Here is a 26,657-nt window from a genome sequence, read left to right as displayed (position 1 = left end):
CGGCCTCCGGGTCCGGTATGTGAAGGACCTCTCTTATGGCAAAAATGAGTGCCTCCACCCCAGGGGACAGAGAGCTGTCCTCGTCTATATTATCATCATCATCATCATCATCATCCACATCTGGCTGATTAGAACCAGAATCAGACTGTAAAGCCTGTGGCAGTGAGCATTTGTGTGAAGCCACTAGAGGGGGCTGCAAAGCCTTCCTGGAATCTTCTGTGACATGATGCCAAACTGCACCGGGGACCTGGTAGCCGGGACCCGGTATAACTCTCACCGCACCGGGTCTTCGGCATCCGTTAGAGGGTGGCGGCTAGCTGCTGGTGTGGGCACACATACTGACGATGAGTGCACCTCAGTGTCCTGTCAGCTGGGATTACGAACCATTAACCCTCAGGAGGTTGGTTCGGTCCCCCTGCTAAGTCCCACAAAGCAGGTAGTCTGTCTGCCAAGCAGAGCTACCTGTAAGCAATAAAGTAAATTAAAATTAAAAGAAAAATCTCTGGAGCTCCAGAGAAGTGCACCCAGCTCCTTGGGCACATTTTTCTAAACCGAGTCTGGTAGGAGGGGCATAGAGGGGAGGAGCCAGCACACACATACACACACTGAAGGTTGTAAAGTGCCAGGCTCCAGTGGACCCGATCTATACCCCATGGTACTAATGTACAAGACCCCAGTACCCACTAGGATGTAAGAGAAATAATGATAATAATAATAATAATAATAATAAGAAGAATAATCTCGGCCACCAGTTCCCTTCTCCTACTAGTGAGAGTTTGTTTCCTGTGTGTACCATTCTTCCTTCTCTCCTCTCCAGCTTTGGGCTTGTTAACTAAAAACTGAAGAGCCTGAGCTATGGGTGGGGTATGAGGGGAGAGGGACCCAGTGCATCCTGGGAGGCTCAAAGCTTGGCTGTTCGGTGGCTGAATCCTAGTCTCCACCAAGTACACCACAAGTTTAAACCTGCGGATCCCATGGACCTCGAATAAAAAGAGTTAATGAGGGTAAGTTTTACCATAACTCTTATTTTCAGACCTAGTGTTCATATAAACTTTACCACCTAGAGGTGCATACACACTTTCCGAGAAAATGAGCGACGTCGCTAATTTTCACCGTTCCTGAGCAACGTCACTCACTTACTCGGTAAGTGTGTATGCCGCCTCTGACAAGCGATGCGGATCGTTAACGACCCTCGCTGTCGGCCGTACAGGCAGCTCAATTTGAACTATCATCCAAGAGCTGCCTGCACAGCCCAGCCGCTGCATGACGTCACTGAGCGATATGGTCGTCATATCACTCAGTGTGCACTCCCTGCTGCCGACCACCCTGGCCTGGGAGGGGAACACTAGGCGACGTCACTCATAGAGCACCCACCTTAAGGCTCTATCACATCCAGCAGTGGATAAACACGAGTCAGGAGAAATGTCTTTCATTAAAAAGTATAGTAAATACATTTGTTTCTCTGAGCCACTACTACTCCACTGTCAGATGATTCCATACTGCGGACTACAGAATTTACTGCTGCTACAGTTCCCAAAGACTACTTTCTCTTTTATTTGTCTAGTCTTCTGTGGCAGTCTGTTTATTTGTTTAATAATACAGGACTGATATTTTGAAAGGAAAATTTATTTAATAAAAATATAAATTACAGCATGTATTCACAAAAACAAACCGCATGTCATATCAGGTCAGCAGTTGTCCATAATAATAAAAGTGCTTCACTTTTTTTGTTTTTATCACAATTTGAAGCCTGAGTGGACTGCAACAACACCAGAGGTCAGGTTGTGATAGTTGACCTTGAAAAATCCAGCATCTTCAATCATCTCTTTAAACTCCTCCTAGATTTAAGGGAAATAATAAAGTTATCAGGTTGATCCAGGTTACATTTCCCCTTCTGTATAAAGCGTTTTGTTTCTAATGATGGAAGCAGATCTATAAATATACTGGAAATTTAATAGAAAGTATTATAAATACAAGGGTATGTGTAACCCTTTTCAGCGTAAAGGGCACATTGACCATCACACTTTATAAATGTTACCTGAGGAGGGAAGCGCCTGATGCTCTCCACTAGGTATTGGTATGATTTCCAGTCTCCAGCAATGACTTCTCCAAGCACTGGTATAACCTGGAAACTATACAGGTCATAAAGCCTGCCAAGAAGATGAGAGAGAACAAGTTGTTTTCAGTGTGGAGATAGGTTCCACGCATATATTGTTGCAGTGGACTTCAGTGGTGAAAACGCTTATGTCCTAATTGGCTAAAGGTTAATCCAGCCCCGTGAGCAATAATACACTAGTTGGTTACAGTCGCACTGGTTAGTGCCCCACAGCAAAGTTCTTTACACATGGACTAACCAATGTCATAAAAGACCCGATTATACAAATTACAGTATGCAACACAAAATGTATACCTTCACCAGGTTACAGAATGCCACTGCAAATAGGTTTCACTTGCTATCTTTTCCTCCACAACATACTGTATACTTTAGTCTAGAAAATATATTTCTTTAACTCACCATTCAGTTCCACCATGAGCATGACATTTCTTTGTAGAAAGCAGACTTCTAGATTATAGAATGATTACTGTGTGTAGCAGTGATGTGCAGTAAGGGGAGGTAGAGCCTCACCTGTCATAATCCTGTAAACTTTAGAGTTTTGAGTATAAAAATGATTAGACTAATAGAAAGAAGATAATTAGAACTTATAAATACCATATTTGTATTATTCTAAGCATTTTTATAGTCAAAACTCAGCAAATGTGCAGCGCTTCACTGGAAATACAGTCAGGGAGAGACCAGAGGTGAGGCAGCTCTGAGCTCAGCCTCCCCTATGTGATGGTCACAAACTGTCTGGAGCTGGGGGTGGGGCTGCACTGTGGCCAATAAGACTGCAAAAGCACAAGGGAAGCAGCTCTCAGATCTGCCTCACTGAGTGGGGCATGGGTAGATGCAGTGTCATGTGACCTATCCAGGAAGTTCTGCAGCACCCAACCATATATTTGTATATTATGTATGTGTGTGTTATTTGTCAAATTCCAAAACAAATGTAATGTGTTTTCACGTTATTCTGCAAAGGTTTTCTACAATGCAATGTATTTTTAGGGGTGAAACAGAACTATTTTTAATTGGCTAAAGCTGGGTACACACTGGGACGACAGTCATTCGTTCCGTCATCGGAACGAATGCCCGTCAGCCCAAATTGCCGGTACACACTGCAGCGATGTTAATGAAGGACGGAGCAACCATGTTCCATCATTCATTACCATAAACAAGGACGCTAGCTACATCACTAGGTCTGATGTGCAGCACATCAAACCTAGCAATATTGCTAGCAACAGCGGGAGCAAATATAATGGGCATACACACTGCCCGATATGCTCCATTCTGAGCAATATGCCATCTGATCTGGCGGATTGCAGTGGCATAACGCTCAGTGTGTACCCAGCATAGCTGTATATAATTTATATTCTGTATTCAGAAGTGTTGCGATTTTGTTTGTGTATGAATATTTACTTATTCTTTCTTTCTATGTAAAAAAAAACAAAAACATTTTGCACTGATTGAAACGGACTTGTTCATACTTTACCATCCAAGTGAACCTGAAGGGGGAATTGCGAGGGTACGTGGCACATTTATACGGTGTCCATGTCAACTTATGTCGACATACACACCAAAAAAAGAATGAAAAACTTGACCTGTCGACATTTTAAATGTCGGTATTTTGACCTTGTGGGTATTTTAAATGTCAGTATTTTGACCTTGTCGGGATTTTGACCTTCGGTCAATTGTTGTCTGGATTTTGATTGTAGGTATTTCATACTGATCCCTATGCAACATGTTCATAATCAGAATGTAAGCTCTGTTTTACTCTTGTAGTGCCATAAACAGGTTTCAAATCAAGTACCATCAGATCAGTAAATTTCCTCCACAAACACCCAGATTTCTCTTACGTCCTAGAGGATGCTGGGGTCCACATTAGTACCATGGGGTATAGACGGGTCCACCAGGAGCCATTGGCACTTTAAGAGTTTGAGAGTGTGGGCCGGCTCCTCCCTCTATGCCCCTCCTACCAGACTCAGTTTAGAAAATGTGCCCGGAAGAGCTGGTCACAGCTAGGGGAGCTCCATAGGAGTTTCTATATTTTTTATTTTATTTTAATAGAGTTGAGTTTAGGCACAGGGAGGCTGCTGGCAACAGCCTCCCTGCTTCGTGGGACTAAAGGGAGGGGGGGGGGGGGGGGGGGGGGAGTATTGTCCACCCCAGGGGGTCTGAGCCACTATCTCCACTGACAGGACACTGAGCTCCTGAGGGGAATGAACATTCGCCGCCACAGGTGATCACTCACCCCCGCAGCATGCCGCCACCCTCTTACAGAGCCAGAAGACTTCAGTGGCGATCAAGTCACCGGTCCCCTGGCAAGTGGGGAGCCGGTGTGAAGATGGCGGCAACAGGGTAGGGAGCGCAGTACTAACTGCGCTCTGAGGCTCAGTGGTACATTGTGCGGCGCTGTGAGGGGCGCCCTGAGCCAGCGCCTACACCCTACACTGGTCAGAAGCCTGTCAGGGACCCCAGATCACTGCCAGCAGATATTCCTCAGGCCAGTATAAAGAACCAGAGAGCAGGAAGCAGCGCCATGGAAGGGGGCAGAGCTTCTCCTCAGAGCGGACCCAGCAGCATTCAGCGCGCTGGTGTTTCTATAATGGGTGCACCCATTTTTAAAATACTCACCTCTCAGAAGTCCAGCACCGGCATCCGCAGCGCTATTAGAACACAGTGAAAATGGCTCACCGGACATTTTCACAGAGTTCTGCGCATGCGCAGTAGAGAAATCTCAGGGAAAATGGCCGCTGCACCATTTTCCCGGAGATCTGCGCATGCGCAGTAGAGTCTGAGCCCTCTAGTGCTCAGAATCTACAGCGCTCCGGGCAGAGAGGAGGGGGCCCGAACGGAGGAGGCTGAACACTGGCCACCTCCTCTCTTAAAACGCTCCTGGTTCTTCGCCATTTTTCCTGCATGCAGAGACGCTGACAGGGAGAGCTGTTACTCCTCATCAACTCCAGCTATCTTGTACGGTACCAGGGAGTTGTAGAAGGGGGGGGGGGGGGAGGAGAGGAGGCGGTGTATGTACTGTGTAACCTACCAAGGTCCACAGTAAGCGCTGGATAGTGGTTTTCCTATATATAAAAAGCGCTGTGTGTGGGTTGGCTCCAATCTCTGTGGCTCTCTTGGCATTCTTGGGGGAAAACTCTGTCTGCCTTTTCCGTGTGTGTGTGTGTGTGTGTGAAATGTTTGCTGTCCCCAACTGGCCATGTCTAGGGACTCTGTGTCATATGCTGCAGAGGATATGTCCTCTCAGGATGACCCCATTCCATGTAATCAGGATTGCACTGTTTTAGTAAAGATTCCTGCTAATGAGCCTGAGTGGTTAGCCTCTCTTAAGGGTATGATCTCTCAGATTTCTACTAGGGTAGCGCAAACTGAGACAGCAACTCAGGTTTTAGAAAACTCTATGGCTACATGGTCCGGTTCTGTTCCAGGGCCCCCTAGCATACACTCTCAAAAAAAAGCTCTTGCCCAGATTATGCAAGATGACACGGATACAGATTCTGACAGCAGACGGTGAGGGGGGAGTGCTGAGGGGAGCACCATCTCTTGCAAATGTGGTGCAGTTGATGATTGAAGCCATTAGATAGGTGTTGAATATTACTGACGCAACATCTGAGCAGGTTGAGGAGGCTTACTTCACGGATAATAAGAAAGCCTCGCTAACCTTCCCTGTGTCTAAAGAATTAAACGCTATATTTGAGAAATCCTGGGAAAACCCGGAGAAAAAATTCCAGATCCACAGAAAGGTTCTGGTTGCTTTTCCCTTTCCTGAGGAGGATAGAAAGAAATGGGAAAACCCACCCATAGTTGATGCATCTGTTTCCAGACTGTCAAAGGAGGTGGATTTACCTGTCCCGGGATCTACCGCGTTAAAATAACCGGCTAATCGCAAAATTGACACTACGCTCAAATCCATATACACGGCTTTAGGGGCGATATTGCGACCTCCTACTGCATGTGCATGGATCTCTAAAGCAATAGAAAGTGGTCAGGCACGTTACTTGAGGAATTGGATTCAATGGATAAAAGTGACGTTGAATTGTTTTTACGTAACATACAGGATTCTGCAGGATTTATGGTGGAATCCATGAAAGACCTGGGTTCGATGGCTGCAGGGATATCTTCCATGTCTGTCTCGGCTCGCAGAGGACTCTGGCTACGCCAATGGTCCGCCAATGCGGAATCCAGGAGAGGTGTGGCGAACCTACCATACACAGGTCAGGCTCTATTTGGGGAAGCTTTGGATACATGGATTTCCACGGCAACTGCGGGTAAGTGACCTTTTCTTCCCTCAGCTACATCTGCTACGAAGAAACCTTTTTCTTCATTCCCATCACAGTCCTTTCGGACAGCAAAAACAAAAAAGGCAACACCTTCTTTAGAGGAGGTCGTGCAAAATCCAAAAAAACCTGCTACTGCAGGTTCCCAAGACCAGAAGCCTGCTTCTGGTACATCAAAATCCTCAGCATGACGGTGGCCCTGGGGGAAGGGTCGGTGGGGTCGAGGCTCAGACGGTTTAGCCGTGTGTGGGTGTCGTCCGGCCTGGACCCCTGAGTGCAGGAGATTGTGTCCCAGGTGTACAGGCTGGAGTTTCAAGAACTCCCGCCTCACCGATTATTCAAATCAGGCTTACCAGCTTTACTGGCAGACAGGGCTGTCCTACAGGAAGCCATCCAAAAATTGGAGAAGTCAAAGGTCATTGTCCCAGTTCCACCTAAGATGCAAAACAAGGGTTACTATTCTAACCTTTTCGTTGTTCCGAAACCGGATGGTTCGGTCAGGCCAATTTTGAATTTGAAAAATGTTGAACCCCTATCTGAGGGAGTTCAAATTCAAAATGGAGTCTTTGAGAGCTGTGATCGCAGGTCTGGAGGAGGGGGGAGTTCCTGGTATCTCTGGATATCAAGGATGCATACCTCCACATTCCAATTTGGCCGCCGCATCAGTCTTATCTCCCATTCGCACTGTTAGACTGTCACTATCAGTTCCAGGCCTCTCCACGGCACCGAGGGTGTTCACCAAGGTGATGGCAGAGATGATGGTTCTCCTCCGCAAACGGGGGGGAACACAATCCCATATCTGGACGATCTGCTGATAAAGGCATCGTCCAGGGAGAGGTTATTGCAGTACATTGTTCTCACGACTCATCTGCTCAGGGAACACGGTTGGATCCTGAATCTTCCAAAATCACATTTGGAGCCGACCACGAGGTTGTCTTTTCTGGGAATGATCCTCAACACAGAGGTGCAGAGGGTGTTTCTTTCAGAGGAGAAAGCGTTGGTGCTACAAACCATGGTCCGGGATGTCCTGAAGCCATCCCGGGTTTCGGTTCATCAGATGCACTCGTCTTCTGGGGAAGATGGTGGCCTCTTACGAGCCTCTACAATACAAAAGGTTTCATGCTCGGCCCTTCCAACTGGATCTCTTGGACAAGTGGTCGGGATCTTATCTACACATGCACCAGAGAATACGTCTGTCGCCGAAAGCCAGGATTTCACTCCTCTGGTGGCTGAACCTACCTCACCTGGGATCCATAAAGGTCCAGATTTCGGCCCTATCCATTTTCTTCCAGAAACAGTTGGCTTCCCTCCCGGAGATTCAGACCTTTTTGAAAGGGGTTCTGCACATCCAGCCTCCCTTTGTGCCACCTACGGCATCATGGGATCTTAACGTGGTGCTGCAGTTTCTCCAAATGGATTGGTTCGAGCCTCTACAGGAGGTTGAGGTCAAGTTTCCCACATGGAAGGCTGTCACTTTGTTGGTCTTAGCTTCTGCTAGACGTGTGTCGGAGCTGGGGGCTTTGTCATGTAAGAGCCCCTACTTGATCTTCCATGAAGATAGAGCTGAGCTCCGGACACGTCAGCAGTTCCTTCCGAAGGTTGTTTCGGCATTTCATATCAACCAACCTATTGTGGGGCCAGTTGCTACTGACTACTCAATTTCATCAAAGTCCTTGGATGTTATAAGGGCTCTGAAAATCTATGTGAAGAGGACTACTCATCACAGAAATTCCGACTCTCTGTTTGTCCTGTATGAGCCCAAGAAACTTGGGTGTCCTGCTTCTAAGCAGACGATCTCTCGCTGGATCAGGTTCACTATCCAGCATACGTATTCTATGGCAGGATTGCCATGTCCTATGTCAGTTAAGGCCCACTCTATTCGTAAGGTAAGTTCTTCCTGGGCGGCTGCCCGGGGTGTCTCGGCTTTACAGCTTTGCCGAGCGGCTACTTGGTCGGGGTCGAACACGTTTGCAAAGTTCTACAAGTTCGATACCTTGGCAGCTGAGGACCTGAAGTTTGGTCAATCAGTTCTGCAGGAGCCTCCGCGCTCTCCCTCTCATTCTGGGTGCTTTGGTACATCCCCATGGTACTAATGTGGACCCCAGCATCCTCTAGGACGTAAGAGAAAATAGGATTTTAATTACCTACCAGTAAATCCTTTTCTCGTAGTCCGTAGAGGAAGCTGGACGCCTGCCCAGCGCTTCGTGCTCCTGCAGTGGTTACTTAGTCCAGTACTGCTGAGTTCTTGGTTTAGTACTGTTTTGTTACTTGGTTAAGTAATCTTGTTCAGCCGTTGCTGATGTTTCAAGCAAGTTAGCTTGGTTTGCCTTGTTTGTGTGAGCTGGTGTGAATCTCGCCACTATCTGTGTAAAATCCTTCTCTCTAAGTTGTTCGTCTCCTCGGGCAGTTTCTAGACTGAGTCTGGTAGGAGGGGCATAGAGGGAGGAGCCAGCACACACTCTCAAACTCTTAAAGTGCCAATGGCTCCTGGTGGACCAGTCTATACCCCATGGTACTAATGTGGACCCCAGCATCCTCTATGGACTACAAGAAAAGGATTTACCGGTAGGTAATTAAAATCCTATTATAGATTCCATGGGGGATATTCAATTGTTTGAAAAGTCTGTTTTTTCCTATCTAACAGACAGAAAAAAGGAGATTTATGGTAAGAATTTACAGTTGTTAAATCTTTCTGCGAGGTACACTGGATTCCACAGGGAATTGCATCAGGGTGTAGAGTTGGATCTTGATCCGAGGCACCAACAGGCTAAAAGCTTTGACTGTTCCCAGGATGCATAGCGCCGCCTCCTCTATATCCCCGCCTCCAGGCACTGGAGCTCAGTTTTGTTAACCAGTCCAATACAGTAGCAGGTAAGAGAGACGACAACAGTTAGTAGCCACAGCAAACCACATTCTCACGACAGGAGAAGGTACCAGTGGCTAATGTCATACAAACCCAAAGAAGGTAAGTGCGTCAGGGTGGGTGCCCAGTGTACCTCACAGAAAGATTTAACAACGGTAAGTTCTTACCATAAATCTCCTTTTCTGCAGCGGGGTACACTGTGATTCCACAGGGAATTACATTGGGGATGTCCTAAAGCAGTTCCTCATGGGAGGGGACGCACAGTAGCGGGCACAAGAACCCGGCGTCCAAAGGAGGCATCCTGGGAGGCGGAAGTACTGAAGGCATAGAACCTTATGAACGTGTTCACTGCGGACCACATAGCCGACTTGCACAATTGTTCAAGGGTCGCACCACGGCTGGCCGCCCAAGAAGGTCCAACAGACCAAGTAGAATGGGCTTTGATGGCAGCGGGAGCTGGAAGGCCAGCCTGTACATAAGCTTGTGCAATCACCATTCTTAATCCACCTGGCCAAGGTCTGCTTATTAGCAGGCCAGCCACGTTTATGAAAACCAAAAAGAACAGAGAGAATCAGATCACCTAAGCAAGGCTGTAATCTTCACATAAACACGGAAAGCCCGTACCACGTCCAAAGACCGCTCTTTGGAGGACAAACCTGGAGAGGTAAATGCCGGAACCGCAATCTCCTGGTTAAGGTGGAAAGACGACACCACCTTAGGCATATAACCAGGGCGAGTTCTAAGAACCGCCTGGTCACGGTGAAAAATCAGAAAGGGTGACCGACAGGACAAGGCACCCAAGTCTGAAACCCTTCTAGCAGAGGAAATAGCCAGCAAGAACAAGACCTTAAGAGTAATCCACTTAAGGTCCACAGATTCAAGAGGTTCGAATGGAGACTCTTGTAGGGCATCCAGGACAACCAACAAATCCCAGGGAACCACAGGAGGAATATAGGGAGGTTGAATCTGTAAGACACCCTGAGTGAAAGTATGATTGTCATGCAGAGTCGCAATTTTTCTCTGAAACCACACCGACAAGGCCGAAATTTGAACCTTGAGGGAGGCCAGTCGAAGGCCTTAGTCCAGGCCCTGTTGCAGAAAAGCCAAAAGTTTGGCAGTACTGAACTTATATGCATCATAAATCTTTGCTGCACACCAGGTGAAGTAAGAATTCCAGACCCTATAATAAATCCGAGCTGAAGCCGGTTTACGGGCTTTCAACAGAGTTTGAATGACCGTCTCAGAGAATCCCTTTGCCCTCAGAGCTGAAGCTTCAAAAGCCACGCTGTCAAAGCCAGTCTTGCCACATCCTGGTAGACACAAGAGCCCCGAACGAGGAGGTCTGGGCGTTGTGGAAGTAGAAGAGGACGCTCTATCGAGAGACCCTGCAGATCTGAGAACCAATGCCATCTGGGCCACACTGGAGTTATCAGAAGTAGTATTCCTCCTTCTTGCTTGAACTTCCTTATTACCCTGGGCCGGAGTGACACCGGAGGGAACACGAATGGCAGCAGAAAGTTCCATTGAATTGCCAGTGCGTCCACGAACGCTGCTTGAGGATCCCTTGTCCTTGCTCCGAAGACTGTGTCAAGACGCCATCAGGTCTACATCTGGTAGGCTCCACTTGTCCACTAGGAGTTGAAATACTTCTGGATGAAGGCTCCACTCTCCGGCGTGTATGTACGTTGTGACGACTGAGGAAGTCTGCTTCCCAGTTGAGGACCCCCGGAATGAACACTGCCAATATGCCTGGCAGATGGCGTTCCACCCACTAAAGAATCTTTGACACTTCCATTATTGCCTTGCGGCTTCGAGTGCCGCCGTAATGATTTATGTACCCCACCATGGTGGCGTTGTCCGACTGTACTTGAACAGGCCTGTTCTGTACCAGAGGCCGGGCCAGTTTCAAAGCATTGAACACTGCCCGCAACTCCAGAATGTTTATCGGGAGGAGAGACTCCTCCCTGGTCCATCGACCCTGAAGAGAGTGTTGCTCGAACACCGCGCCCCAACCCAGCAGACTGGCATCCGTCGTTAGAAGGACCCAGTTGGAGATCCAGAAGGGACGACCCCTGCTCAATTGCTGGTCCTGTAGCCACCAGGTTAGTGACAGGCGAACCTCCGGAGTCAAGGAGAGCATGTGAGTCCTGATCCGGTGTGGCAGGCCATCCCATTTGGAAAGAATTAACCTCTGCAGAGGGCGGGAATGAAATTGAGTGTACTCCACCATGTCGAAAGCCGACACCATGATGCCTAGTACTTGCATCGCCAAGTGTATAGACACACGTGGGCAAGATAGGAAGCATGTTATCTTTTCCTGAAGTTTCAGGACTTTCTCTGGAGACAACCGTTGGTTGTGGGTGTCCAATAATGCCCGCAGGTGCACCAGGCTCTGAGCAGGGACCAGTGAGGATTTCTTCCAGTTGATGAGCCACCCGTGGGCTTGTAGGAATTGGACTGTCTGTTCCAGATGACGGAGGAGAACCTCTGGAGAGTTTGCCAGGATCAACAAGTCGTCCAGATACGGCAGGATCCTGATCCCCTGACGACGGAGCATAGCCGTCATGACCACCTTGACCTTGGTGAAGATTCTTGGAGCCGTGGTCAGACCAAAAGGTAAGGCCTGGAATTTAAAATGTAGGTTGCCAATAGCAAACCGCAGGTATTGCTGATGCGACATGGCAATAGGAATATGCAGGTAAGCATCCTGTATGTCTAGGGATACCATATAGTCCATCGGCTCCAAAGCCAGAACAATAGAGTGAAGAGTTTCCATACGGAATTTGGAAACTTTCACAAATTTGTTGAATCACTTGAGGATGAGAATGGGTCGGGAAGACCCATTCGGTTTCGGAACTAGGAACAACGTTGAATAGTACCCCCTGCCTCTCTGAGCCAGAGGCACCGGCAGTATCACCCCTGTGTCTAGGAGGGATTGTACCACCAAGTGGAGAGTTTTTGCTTTTACCGAATCCGAAGGGATGTTTGTTGAGCAAAACTGGCGAGGGGGACGTTTCTTGAAAGAGATGGCGTATCCGTGAGTGACGACTTCCTGTACCCAGGCATCCAAAGTGGCCTGTAACCATACCTGCACAAACCGTAGAAGTCGGCCTCCCACCGTGGGGTCCCCCAGGAGGAGGCCCACCCCGTCATGCAGCAGGCTTGTCTGTTTTGGAAGCAGGCAGACGGGCAGGCCAGGAACATTTAGGTTTGGCCTTAGTGGATTTAGAAGTGCATGCCTGTTTCGGGTACGCCTGACCCGTTGCTTTACTTGGAGGTCGAAAAGGAGCGAAAGGAAGTACTTTTAGCCTTCGGAGCCAAAGGATTAGTACTAGGCAGACAGACAGTCTTAGCGGATGCTAAGTCAGCCACAATCTTGTCGAGATACTCCCCCAAAAAATAAGAATTTACTCACCGGTAATTCTATTTCTCGTAGTCCGTAGTGGATGCTGGGAACTCCGTAAGGACCATGGGGAATAGCGGGCTCCGAAGGAGGCTGGGCACTCTAGAAAGATCTTAGACTACCTGGTGTGCACTGGCTCCTCCCACTATGACCCTCCTCCAAGCCTCAGTTAGGTACTGTGCCCGGACGAGCGTACACAATAAGGAAGGATTTTGAATCCCGGGTAAGACTCATACCAGCCACACCAATCACACCGTACAACTCGTGATATGAAACACAGTTAACAGTATGAAACAATAGAGCCTCTCAACAGATGGCTCAACAATAACCCGATTTAGTTAACAATAACTATGTACAAGTATTGCAGATAAACCGCACTTGGGATGGGCGCCCAGCATCCACTACGGACTACGAGAAATAGAATTACCGGTGAGTAAATTCTTATTTTCTCTAACGTCCTAGTGGATGCTGGGAACTCCGTAAGGACCATGGGGATTATACCAAAGCTCCCAAACGGGCGGGAGAGTGCGGATGACTCTGCAGCACCGAATGAGAGAACTCCAGGTCCTCCTCAGCCAGGGTATCAAATTTGTAGAATTTTGCAAACGTGTTTGCCCCTGACCAAGTAGCTGCTCGGCAAAGTTGTAAAGCCGAGACCCCTCGGGCAGCCGCCCAAGATGAGCCCACCTTCCTTGTGGAATGGGCATTGACAGATTTTGGCTGTGGCAGGCCTGCCACAGTATGTGCAAGCTGAATTGTACTACAAATCCAACGAGCAATAGTCTGCTTAGAAGCAGGAGCACCCAGCTTGTTGGGTGCATACAGGATAAACAGCGAGTCAGATTTTCTGACTCCAGCCGTCCTGGAAACATATATTTTCAGGGCCCTGACAACGTCTAGCAACTTGGAGTCCTCCAAATCCTTAGTAGCCGCAGGCACCACAATAGGCTGGTTCAGGTGAAACGCTGACACCACCTTAGGGAGAAACTGGGGACGAGTCCTCAATTCTGCCCTATCCATATGGAAAATCAGATAAGGGCTTTTACATGATAAAGCCGCCAACTCTGACACTCGCCTGGCTGAAGCCAAGGCCAATAACATGACCACTTTCCACGTGAGATATTTCAGATCCACGGTTTTTAGTGGCTCAAACCAATGTGATTTTAAGAAACTCAACATCACGTTGAGATCCCAAGGTGCCACAGGAGGCACAAATGGGGGCTGAATATGCAGCACTCCTTTCACAAATGTCTGAACTTCAGGTACTGAAGCTAGTTCTTTTTGAAAGAAAATCGACAGAGCCGAGATCTGTACCTTAATGGAGCCCAGTTTTAGGCCAATATTCACTCCTGCTTGCAGGAAATGCAGAAATCGACCTAGTTGAAATTCCTCTGTTGGGGCCTTTTTGGCCTCGCACCATACAACATATTTCCGCCATATGCGGTGATAATGCTTTGCCGTAACATCTTTCGTGGCTTTAATAAGCGTAGGAATGACTTCCTCCGGAATGCCCTTTTCCTTCAGGATCCGGCGTTCAACCGCCATGCCGTCAAACGCAGCCGCGGTAAGTCTTGGAACAGACAGGGGCCCTGCTGCAGCAGGTCCTGTCTGAGCGGCAGAGACCACGGGTCCTCTGAGATCATCTCTTGAAGTTCCGGGTACCACGCTCTTCTCGGCCAATCCGGAACCACGAGAATTGTGTTTACTCCTCGCTTTCTTATTATTCTCAATAACTTTGGTATGAGAGGTAGAGGAGGGAACACATAAACTGACCGGTACACCCACGGTGTCACTAGAGCGTCCACAGCTATCGCCTGAGGGTCTCTTGACCTGGCGCAATACTTCTCTAGTTTTTTGTTTAGGCGGGACGCCATCATGTCCACCTGTGGACGACCCCATTGATTTACAATCATTTGGAAGACTTTTGGATGAAGTCCCCACTCTCCCGGGTGGAGGTCGTGCCTGCTGAGAAAGTCTGCTTCCCAGTTGTCCACTCCCGGGATGAACACTGCTGACAGTGCTAGTACATGATTCTCCGCCCATCGGAGAATTTTTGTGGCTTCTGCCATCGCCGTCCTGCTTCTTGTGCCGCCCTGTCGATTCACATGGGCGACTGCCGTGATGTTGTCTGACTGGATCAGCACCGGCTGGTGTAGGAGCAGGGATTTTGCTTGACTTAGGGCATTGTAAATGGCCCTTAGTTCCAGAATATTTATGTGAAGGGCAGTCTCCTGACTTGACCATAGTCCTTGGAAATTTCTTCCCTTTGCGACTGCCCCCCAGCCTCGTAGGCTGGCATCCGTGGTCACCAGGACCCAGTCCTGTATGCCAAATCTGCGGCCCTCCAGAAGATGAGCACTGTGCAGCCACTACAGAAGAGACACCCTGGTTCGTGGAGACAGGGTTATTAAACGATGCATCTGAAGATGCGATCCGGACCACTTGTCCAACAGGTCCCACTGAAAAATCCTGGCATGGAACCTGCCGAATGGAATTGCTTCGTAAGAAGCTACCATCTTTCCCAGGACCCGCGTGCAGTGATGCACCGATACCTGTTTTGGTTTTAGGAGGTCTCTGACTAGAGAAGACAACTCCCTGGCTTTCTCCTCCGGGAGAAACACTTTTTTCTGGGCCGTGTCCAGAATCATTCCCAGGAACATTAGACGTGTCGTGGGGACCAGCTGTGACTTTGGGATATTCATAATCCAGCCGTGCTGGCTCAGCACTTCCTGAGATAGTGCTACTCCCACTAACAACTGTTCTTTGGATCGTGCCTTTATTAGGAGATCGTCCAAGTATGGGATAATTAAAACTCCCTTTTTTCGAAGGAGTATCATCATTTCCGCCATAACCTTGGTAAATACCCTCGGTGCCGTGGAGAGTCCAAACGGCAGCGTCTGGAATTGGTAATGGCAGTCCTGTACCACAAATCTGAGGTACTCCTGGTGAGAATTGTAAATGGGGACATGCAGGTAAGCATCCTTGATGTCCAGGGATACCATGTAATCCCCCTCGTCCAGGCTTGCAATAACCGCCCTGAGCGATTCCATCTTGAACTTGAATTTTTTTTATGTATGTGTTCAAGGATTTCAAATTTAAAATGGGTCTCACCGAACCGTCCGGTTTCGGCACCACAAATAGTGTGGAATAGTAACCCCGGCCTTGTTGAAGTAGGGGTACCTTGATTATCACCTGCTGGGAATACAGCTTGTGAATCGCTGCTAGCACCGCCTCCCTGTCTGAGGGAGCAATCGGCAAGGCGGATTTTAGGAAACGGCGGGGTGGAGTCGCCTCGAATTCCAGCCTGTATCCCAGAGATACTATTTGAAGGATCCAGGGATCCACCTGTGAGCGGGCCCACTGATCGCTGAAATTCCTGAGGCGGGCCCCCACCGTACCTGGCTCCGCCTGTGAAGCCCCACCGTCATGCGGCGGACTTGGAAGAGGAAGCGGGGAAGGACTTTTGTTCCTGGGAACCTGCTGTTTGCTGCAGCCTTTTTCCCCTGCCTCTGCCTCTTGACAGAAAAGACCCTCCTTTTCCCCGCTTGTTTTTCTGGGACCGAAAGGACTGAACCTGATAAAATGGCGCCTTCTTAGGCTGTGAGGGGACATGGGGTAAAAATGCTGACTTCCCAGACGTTGCTGTGGAAACTAGGTCGGAGAGACCATCCCCAAATAATTCCTCCCCCTTATAAGGCAAGACTTCCATGTGCCTTTTGGAATCTGCACCTCCAGTCCACTGGCGAGTCCATAAGCATCTCCTAGCAGAGATAGATAATGCACTTATTTTAGATGCCATCCGGCAGATTTCCCTCTGTGCATCTCTCATGTATAAGACTGAGTCTTTTATATGGTCAATTGTTAGCAGGATCGTGTCTCTGTCTAATGTGTCAATATTTTCTGACAGTTTATCTGACCACACAGCGGCAGCACTGCACATCCATGCTGACGCAATAGCTGGTCTGAGTATAATGCCTGAGTGTGTATATACAGACTTCAGGATCGCCTCCTGCTTTCTATCAGCAGGTTCCTTAAGGGCGGCAGTATCCTGGGACGGTAGTGCCACCTTTTTAGACAAACGTGTGAGCGCTTTATCCACCCTCGGGGGTGTTTCCCAACGTAACCTATCCTCTGGCGGGAAAGGGAACGCCATTAGTAGCTTCTTAGGAATTACCAATTTCTTATCAGGGGAAGCCCACGCTTCTTCACACACTTCATTTAATTCATCTGACGGGGGAAAAACTACAGGTAGTTTTTTCTCCCCAAACATAATACCCTTTTTTGTGGTACCTGGATGTAAATCAGAAATATTTAACACCTCTTTCATTGCCTCAATCATGCAGTGAATGGCCTTAACGGGCATTAAATTTGACTCATCGTCGTCGACACTGGTGTCAGTATCCGTGTCGACATCTACTTGTGCCACCTGAGATAACGGGCGTTTCAGAGCCCCTGATGACTTTTGAGACACCTGGACAGGCACGAGCTGAAGACTCGGCTGTCCCACAGTCGGCATGTCGTCAAATTTTTTATGTAAGGAGTCTATACGTGCACTCATTTCCTGCCATAATACCATCCACTCAGGTGTCTGACCCCCAGGGGGTGACATCCCTGCTAAAGGCATCTGCTCCCCCTCCACATCATTATCCTCCTCAAACATGTCGACACAGCCGTACCGACACACTCCACACACACAGGGAATGCTCAAATAGAGGACAGGACCCACAAAAGCCCTTTGGGGGGACAGAGTAAGAGTATGCCAACACACACCAGAGCGCTATATATATATATATACAGGGACTAACTGAGTTATGTCCCTAATAGCTGCTTTTTATATAATATACTGTATACAGTGCCAATTTTAATGCCCCCCCTCTCTTTTCCCTCTTACTGTACTGTAGAATTGCAGGGAAGAGCCAGGGAGCTTCCTTCCAGCCGAGCTGTGAGGGAAAAATGGCGCCAGTGTGCTGAGGAGATAGGCTCCGCCCCTTTTTCGCGGCCTATTCTCCCGCTTTTTATGGGATTCTGGCAGGGGTATTTACCTCATATATAGCCCCAGGGGCTATATATTGAGGTATTTTAGCCAGCCAAGGTGTTTTTATTACTGCCTCAGGGCGCCCCCCCCCAGTGCCCTGCACCCTCAGTGACCGGAGTGTGAAGTGTGTATGAGGAGCAATGGCGCACAGCTGCAGTGCTGTGCGCTACCTTGGTGAAGACAGGATGTCTTCATGCCGCCGATTTTCCGGACCATCTTCTTGCTTCTGGCTCTGTAAGGGGGACGGAGGCGCGGCTCCGGGACCGAACATCAAGGCTGGGCCTGCGGGCGATCCCTCTGGAGCTAATGGTGTCCAGTAGCCTAAGAAGCCCAATCCGGCTGCAAGCAGGCGAGTTCGCTTCTTCTCCCCTCAGTCCCTCGCTGCAGTGAGCCTGTTGCCAGCAGGTCTCACTGAAAATAACAAATTCTAAGACTATAACTTTCTAAGAGCTCAGGAGAGCCCCTAGTGTGCATCCAACCTCGGCCGGGCACGAAATCTAACTGAGGCTTGGAGGAGGGTCATAGTGGGAGGAGCCAGTGCACACCAGGTAGTCTAAGATCTTTCTAGAGTGCCCAGCCTCCTTCGGAGCCCGCTATTCCTCATGGTCCTTACGGAGTTCCCAGCATCCACTAGGACGTTAGAGAAAGGATGTTTCCCTTAAAGGGGATCACCTCCAAGGTCTTTATGAGTCCAGATCTACATACCAGGACCGCAACAAGAGAATCCGGCGAGCCAGAATGGACGTAGCAGGCGCTTTGGCCGCCAGGACACCAGCAATAAGATGCCGCCTCCTGAATATAATGAGAGGCTGTAATAATATATGAAAGACACTGTGGCAAATGGGCAATTAATTTGTATCCAGCGATATAAGACTTGTATGTAATGTCTACGTGTATATTGTAATGGAGTCTGCGACACAAAATGGTTTCCAACCTGTCCTTTAAATGAACCCATAACTACATAGATATGGGAGTAGAGGACACTGATGTATAGTGGGAGAGTTAGAGGTTAGTTTATGGCTCTTACCTTATCTAAGAAGCTATAAACGACATTACAAAAAACCAGGCCAGGCCAAGAAACCTGACCTCTTCAAACTTAAAAGGAAGACAGTTGTTGAAAGTGAAACCAAATGAAATCTGGTTTCTTACTGCTCAAGTACACAGCATTGAGAGAGTTAAGGAAAGGGTGGGGGGCCTGCAGCTATGAGGGGGCTATATCTGACCAGTGGCGGATCCAGGGGGGGGGGGCACCCAGGCACGTGCCCTCCCTGTCATTTAGAAGGAAGATTTCTTTTTAACTTTCATTTTAGCTGCACCTCCCATGTGCAGCTATGATTGCCCAGAGCCATACCCATACGCGCACGCAGGGAGGGGGTTTCAGAGTACCTAGAAACCCCCCCTGGCCTCCGATCCATCGTCGCTGCCGTCCGATTTTTTTTTTTTAACGAGGAGAAGCTTTTTAAGCAGCTCCCTGCTCCTTACACTGTCCGAGTGGGGTGGTCTTCAGTATGCCGGCGGTCGGGCTCCCGGCGACCAGCATACCGGCGCTGGGAGCCCGACAGCCGGCATACTGACACTTATTCTCCCTCGTGGTGGTCCACGACCCCCCTGGAGGGAGAATAAAATAGTGTGGCGCGCGTAGCGTGGCGAGCGCAGCGAGCCCACAAGGGGCTCATTTGCGCTCGCCACACTGTCGGTAAGCCGGCGGCCGGCCTCCCGGCGCCGGTATGCTGGTCGCCGGCAGATCGTAGTGAACCCGTCCGAGTGACAGTGAGAACCTGGCTGCTGCTGCTGCTGCTGCTGGTGGCTGCCTGTAGGGGGAGCTGCAGCGGAAGCACGCAGCTCCTCTCAGGCAGTTCAAGGGGCCATGAGACAGAGCTACGTGAGGCAGTGGCTGCTGTCTTCGGCTCCCATTGTAGTTTGTGAGTAGTATAAGGTGAGGAGGGGGTTCCGTTTACTGTTAATGAGTGTGTGTATTGCAATGTAAATGTATAGTGTGTGTGTGTGTGTGTGTGTGTGTGTAACTATGTATATATGCTGTATGCATGTGTACTGTGTGTGCATGTATAGTGTGTGTGTGTGTGTGTGTGTGTGTGTATGTATGTATGTATGTATGTATAGTATGCTGTGTGCATGTACAGCGTGTGTGTGTGTGTATGCTGTGTGCATATATACTGTGTATATGTATGTACAGCGTGTGTATGTATAGTATGCTGTGTGCATGTATACTGTGTGTGTGTATGATGTGTGCATGTAAACTGTGTACGCATGTATGCTGTGTACAGTATGTGTGTGTATGTCTATGTACAGATGTTGTGTGTGTGTGTGTGTGTGTGTGTGTGTGTGTGTGTGTGTGTATGTATGTATGTATGTATGTATGTATGTATGTATGTATGTATATATATATATATATATATATATATATACACAAACACACAGGTTGAGTATCCCATATCCAAATATTCCGAAATACGGAATATTCCGAAATACGGACTTTTTTGCGTGAGAGTGAGATAGTGAAACCTTTGTTTTCCGATGGCTCAATGTACACAAACTTTGTTTAATACACACAGTTATTAAAAAAATTGTATTAAATGACCTTCAGGCTGTGTGTATAAGGTGTATATGAAACATAAATGAATTGTGCAAATGTACACACACGTTGTTCAATGCACAAACTTACAAAAAATATTGGCTAAAATTACCTTCCGGCTGTGTGTATAAGGTGTATATGTAACATAAATGCATTCTGTGCTTAGATTTAGGTCCCATCACCATGATATCTCATTATGGTATGCAATTATTCCAAAATACGGAAAAATCCGATATCCAAAATACCTCTGGTCCCAAGCATTTTGGATAAGGGATACTCAACCTGTATATATATATATATATATATATATATATATATATATATATATATATATATATATATATATATATATATATATATATATATATATAATGCGTATACATACACACACACACACACACAGCTTGTGCAGTGTGCTGGCTGCTCAATTACAAACACACACACGTACGGAACCCCCCCCCCCATGAAAATCCTGCGTTTGCCACTGATACCATACAGTAACAGGGTGCGTAGTCAGCTGTGTTAGCGTGCAATGCCTCCGTGTCCCTTACAGCAGCGCCAGTCCCGGCTCCCGGCAACGTCGCACATCTGCTGTAATTAGGATGCGACACTGCCACAGCCTGACAGGGGAGCCGGGAGAAGAAAGCAGGCTTTGCTGCTGTGAGGTGGGTGGACGTCAGGGGACAGGTAGATGCTGAAAACAGGACGGGGGACAGAGGGCATAGGCGTCGGAACGGGGGGGGGGGAGGGGGGGCAGCTTGACCCCCCCCCCCCCCAAACATGATGCGTCGCCCCTTTCTGTACTAGCCGGCTGTCTCTCAATTGGTGATGTATTACTGGGAGGAGGCATGGCTGTGGGCCACGCCTTCTCCCAGTAATGCATCACCATTGAGGAGACAGCTGGGTATTACAGAAGAGGGGACACCGCACCCTGCTTTGGATGCCGCCCACGGGGATGCAGAGGTAAGCGCCTCCCGCACTGAAGGAGAGCGACCAGCACCACAGCGGAAGCGGAGGGGAGGGAGGGGGGGGTGTTTGAAGGAGAGGAGATCGGCACCACAGCAGGGGCGCCAGAATGAAATTCAAACTTGCCCCCCCCCCAGCGTGAACTCATTCTGACGCCCCTGACAGAGGGCACTATATTAAAAGCACACTGGCAGGAGCTGAGGGGTATATAACAAAAAACAGAAAAGGAGGAGCACTATAAGAAAAAACAAAAGCAGGTGGACCACTCCAACAAAAATGGGGACTATAACAAAATAATTACAGAAAGGGACGCTGTAACTAAAAACACACTTGCCCTGTCCCCTACCAGACCTGTCCCCGCACACTCACCCTGTCCCTGCACACTTGCCCTGTCCCCTACCAGGCCTGTCCCCGCACACTCACCCTGTCCCCTACCAGGCCTGTCCCCGCACATTGCCTTGTCCCCTACCAGGCCTGTCCCCGCACACTCACCCTGTCCCCGCACATTGCCTTGTCCCCTACCAGGCCTGTCCCTGCTCACTCACCCTGTCCCCGCACACTCACCCTGTCCCCTACCAGGCCTGTCCCCGCACATTGCCTTGTCCCCTACCAGGCCTGTCCCCGCACACTCACCCTGTCCCCGCACACTCACCCTGTCCCCTACCAGGTCTGTCCCCGCACATTGCCTTGTCCCCTACCAGGCCTGTCCCCGCACACTCACCCTGTCCCCGCACACTCACCCTGTCCCCTACCAGGCCTGTCCCCGCACATCGCCTTGTCCCCTACCAGGCCTGTCCCTGCTCACTCACCGTCCCCACACTCTCATCCTGTCACCCACTGCCCTAGTACTCCATGCCCCCAGCGTGATGAAGACGAGGGCGTGACGCATGGGTATGGCATTCTCTGTGAGGCCAAACCCTTTGTTACAATGCCACACCCTTTTCACAGGAGCACATGTGCCGAACCCCCCCTTCCTTCCCCTATTGTGGTGCCCCCCCTGTCATTTTGTTCTGGATCCGCCCCTGTATCTGACCCTCACACACGCACACTGTTTTGTTCATTCTCTGAGGGAAGCAGCCAGGAGCTGAGAATGCACCATATATCTTACATTGTGAGATCCCTCCACACAGAAGGCTAACTGAGGTCGAGTAAGTTAGGCTTCTGAAATTATTCTCTTTTTGTTTATTGAGACTGCTAGTAACCTGTATATATTTTCTAAACTCCTTATATTCTTTGTAATCTTTTTACCCTTGTAAACCCGAAGATATTTCTTAATTATAATAAACATATAATTAGATCTGACTGCTGTGTTCTTAAATCTAAGTCAAGTCAAGTGAAGTACGTTACCTATTGTTTTCATGAGATATTGAGATTGGTGATTACAGGTGAAGCTAAAGACACCTGCAACGTCCGTAATACGTTGAAAAGTCTTTGCTGGTGGCAGCGGAGATTCGCACGGCGCTGGCGCAACTCTCAGATTGGTGTATTCGGAGAGTGGGGCGGCAGGGGTCCGTGACAGACACTGTCTAGCACTATCAGGAAAAAAACAGACGGTAGTTCCGCTTCAACTTCCTGAACCCAGGCCTCTATACCTTTTGCAGCCCAAGAAGCCGCAGTAGTGGGCCTATGCACAGCTCCTGCAAGAGAGTGTAAATAGACTTCAAGCAACCCTCCACACGCTTATCCGTCGGTTCCTTCAGAGAGGTGACGGTAGCGACAGGCAGAGCAGATGACACCACCAGACGCGCAACCTGTGTGTCACGATCCGGACTACTGGACATTATTTTCTACCTTTCAGGTGTCTCCTGAGGCTGGCTCAGTGTTCCAGGGCCGGGTCTCAGTCATGTCATTAATGTCCTTACTTCATATTTTCTCCTTATTAGTATGTAGGTGCCGTCACAGGGAACTCTTATATGGAATGGCGTCTCTGGCTCATCGCGGCATCCGCCGCCATTACCGGACTCTCAGCATTGGGACGGCTCTGCATAGCATTCCCTGATGGTTGCGCCTTTGCTGCGCTCCCAGCGTGAGGACGGATCTCCTGGCATCTCCTGTCAGCCGCAGCCGCTTGCAGCGATCACTTAGTTAAGTGCTACGGCTGTGTGCGGCGCTTCTCACCCGCTGTAGATTTTGCCGCTGGCGCCGGGAGCATACTGTGCAGTTGTGACATTCTCTGGGTTCTGCAGCCGCTGCCGCCATTACTGTGAAAGTTCCATATAGAACTATAAGCCGGGTTTCCCTCCAAGAATCAGTATGGGCGCAGCCATGTTGGTTCTGATCATGTGATACTGTTTCTACCAATCCATAGTCCTGCTAAACTCAGCCTGATTGATGATCCAATCCCTGCACTGCTGAGGGTATAAAGAGACTGATCTTAGACCAGGAAATCGTCAGTGCTTTGGTTGTCATCACCAAGTGTATCCTGTCTCTGCTCTCTGAGTTTCTAACTGTGTTCCAGGTATTCCAGCTCCTGAAGTCTCCAGTTCTATAGAGACCTGCACCAATCACCACCCTGCGGTGCCAGCCTGACTTCATATCATTCCCAGTGTATTCTGCAGTGCTTCATAAAACACCAGCTTCCAGCATTAGGCTTCCAGTGGTGTTCAGCCACCTATTATCATCGGTGCTCCGCCATCGGTGTTCTGGATATTCACAGTATCAAGTCATCTATTTCTCAAGTCTACGATCTCTAGCATCTACAGTACTATTCAACCTCATTATCCGTTATATCCGGATCTGCATTTCTTCACAGTTAGTCAAACATTCGTTTCATCCGGCAAAACCGGCAGTTTACAAATACTATTCATTCTGCAGTACATTCAGTCTCTGTACTCCATCTGCTGACCAGTTCCAGCTCTCATCTATTCTACAGCACCCAGGTGTTGGTAAGGACTGACCATCTCCTTCCCAAGCTAGTCTTGTGCGGATACCACACTTAGGGGAAAGTTACACCTGCTGCTGTTGTGGAACTATGTACTGTTTTTAATCATTTCTCATACCTTACTGTGCAACTGCCGGAGTACCACCAGAACTGTGTTTGAATAAATAAGTCTTCATTTTATCTTTGTTGTCGTGGTCACATCTTCGGGCATTGGTGGTAGAAGTCCTCTATGTCTAGGAGTCCTATTCAGCCACCCAGATTCATCTTTACACCAGCCCCTACAACTGAGGTAGCCTCACACCAACACCAGCCCTCAGTTGTGACACTGTGAGTCCTCCGGCGGCGGTGTTTCCCAATTTTTACTTAACTCTGCAGCGAGGGGATAACGAGCTAGTATCTTAGACAAAGAGAATTTCTTTCCTGGATACTCCCAGGATTCCTGACATATGTCAACCAAATGGTCAGAATGGGGTAAAACTAATTTAGTAACCTTCTGACGCTTGAATTTATCAGGTTTCTTAGAGGTATCTCTGGAGGCTCTACTTCATCATCAATTTGAAAGATCAGCCTGATAGGTGGACGTTCCTGACCTCTTGGAGGCTGTGTAATAGATTCCCCATCAGAAGCGTCTGCATCAGTGTCTGAGGGGTCAGTATATGCGCCATCTTCATCAGATGAAGTATCCGAAACCTGTGTGGATTGTGAGGAAGTAATGGCCCGCTTAAAGGACCCCTTGGTCTTAGGCGGGTGAGGGTTAGGTTTTTGTTTTGTCAAAGACTGATTTAATTGCTGTAACTGAGGGGACAGATTATCTGCCCGGTATCCGGATTCCAGGTCGACAACAAAAAGGTCGACGCCAATTGGTCGACACACCTTAGGTCGACATGGACAAAAGGTCGGCATGGACAAAAGGTCGACATGGAAAAAGGTTGACATGAGTTTTTCACGATTTTTTTCTTTTTTGGAACCTTTTCATACTTAACGATCCACGTGGACTACGATTGGAACGGTAATCTGTGCCGAGCGAAGCGGTAGCGGAGCGAAGGCACCATGCCTGAAGCATGGCGAGTGAAGCGAGCCATGCGAGGGGACGCGGTGCACTAATTGGGGTTCCCCGTCACTCTACGAAGAAAACGACAACAAAAAAACATAAAAAAACTCATGTCGACCTTTTTCCATATCGACCTTGTTCCTGTCGACCTTTTGCCCATGTCGACCTTTTGTCCATGTTGACCTAAGGTGTGTCGACCAATTGGCGTCGACCTAAGGTGTGTCGACCTTTTTGTTGTCGACCCTGAGTCCCAGACCCATCTGCCCATGGTGGATTAACTGCAGGGACAATATGTGGCTGTAATGGCATAGGAGGTCCCACAGGGGGCGCAAGTCTAATTACTAGCGTAGTCAGTAAATTAGGTGCAGGATCAGCCATGGATCTACCACCCTATTTAACAGACATTATTTGTAAGCGTAACTTTAGGGTGTAATAGCACAATAAAAGCAGACAAAATACCTAACAAAGACCCCCTGTATAGTGTGACTGCGAAGCAGAGCACAAACAGAGAATCTATGTGGTATATTGTGACTGAAACACAGAGAAAACCAAAGTAGTATATCCTGTGAGACACTATATCAATTGAGAACCCGGTTGCACTTAGCCCCCTTCAGAGTACAGAATATAGGGATAGCAATATGTGTGAGATACACGGAATAGAGACCACACAGCAGCTATTGGCGCACACACAGTCACATGTACAATGCAGAAATTATTACAAACAACAATAAAACTGCACTGGACTAGCAATACTAAGTAACTGGACTACTAAGTAAAGCTATATTATATATAATTATATATATATATATATATATATATATATATATATGTGTATATATATATATATATATATATATATATATATACACACACACACACACACACACACACACACACACACACACACACACACACACTGCTCAAAAAAATAAAGGGAACACTAAAATAACACATCCTAGATCTGAAAGAATGAAATATTCTTATTAAATACTTTGTTCTTTACATAGTTGAATGTGCTGACAACAAACTCACACAAAAATTATCAATGGAAATCAAATTTATTAACCCATGGAGGTCTGGATTTGGACTCACCCTCAAAATTAAAGTGGAAAAACACACTACAGGCTGATCCAACTTTGATGTAATGTCCTTAAAACAAGTCAAAATGAGGCTCAGTAGTGTGTGTGGCCTCCACGTGCCTGAATGACCTCCCTACAATGCCCGGGCATGCTCCTGATGAGGTGGCGGATGGTCTCCTGAGGGATCTCCTCCCAGACCTGGACTAAAGCATCCGCCAACTCCTGGAAAGTCTGTGGTGCAACGTAGCGGTGGTGGATGGAGCGAGACATGATGTCCCAGATGAGCTCAATTGGATTCAGGTCTGGGGAACGGGCGGGCCAGTCCATAGCATCAATGCCTTCATCTTGCAGGAACTGCTGACACACTCCAGCCACATGAGGTCTAGCAGTGTCTTGCATTAG

The 26,657-nt window shown here is 48.4% G+C and overlaps 1 protein-coding gene across 1 annotated transcript in view; it reads right to left on the bottom strand.

Annotated features, from left to right (window-relative positions):
- Positions 1-1,608: 1,608 nt before the first annotated feature.
- Positions 1,609-26,657, bottom strand: part of COQ5 (coenzyme Q5, methyltransferase) — a 71,046-nt gene continuing 45,997 nt past the window's right edge. Inside the window, exons 6-7 of the mRNA XM_063913116.1 lie at positions 2,039-2,150; positions 1,609-1,838 (exon numbers count right to left, since the gene is read on the bottom strand). Coding sequence (XP_063769186.1) covers positions 1,737-1,838; positions 2,039-2,150 — 214 coding nt within the window. The 3' untranslated portion in view covers positions 1,609-1,736. The remainder of the gene's footprint in view (positions 1,839-2,038; positions 2,151-26,657) is intronic.

Source organism: Pseudophryne corroboree, chromosome 1 (genome assembly GCF_028390025.1).
Source record: "Pseudophryne corroboree isolate aPseCor3 chromosome 1, aPseCor3.hap2, whole genome shotgun sequence".
NCBI classification, from domain to species: Eukaryota; Metazoa; Chordata; class Amphibia; order Anura; family Myobatrachidae; genus Pseudophryne; species Pseudophryne corroboree.
This window is presented reverse-complemented; position numbering and strand designations above follow the sequence as displayed.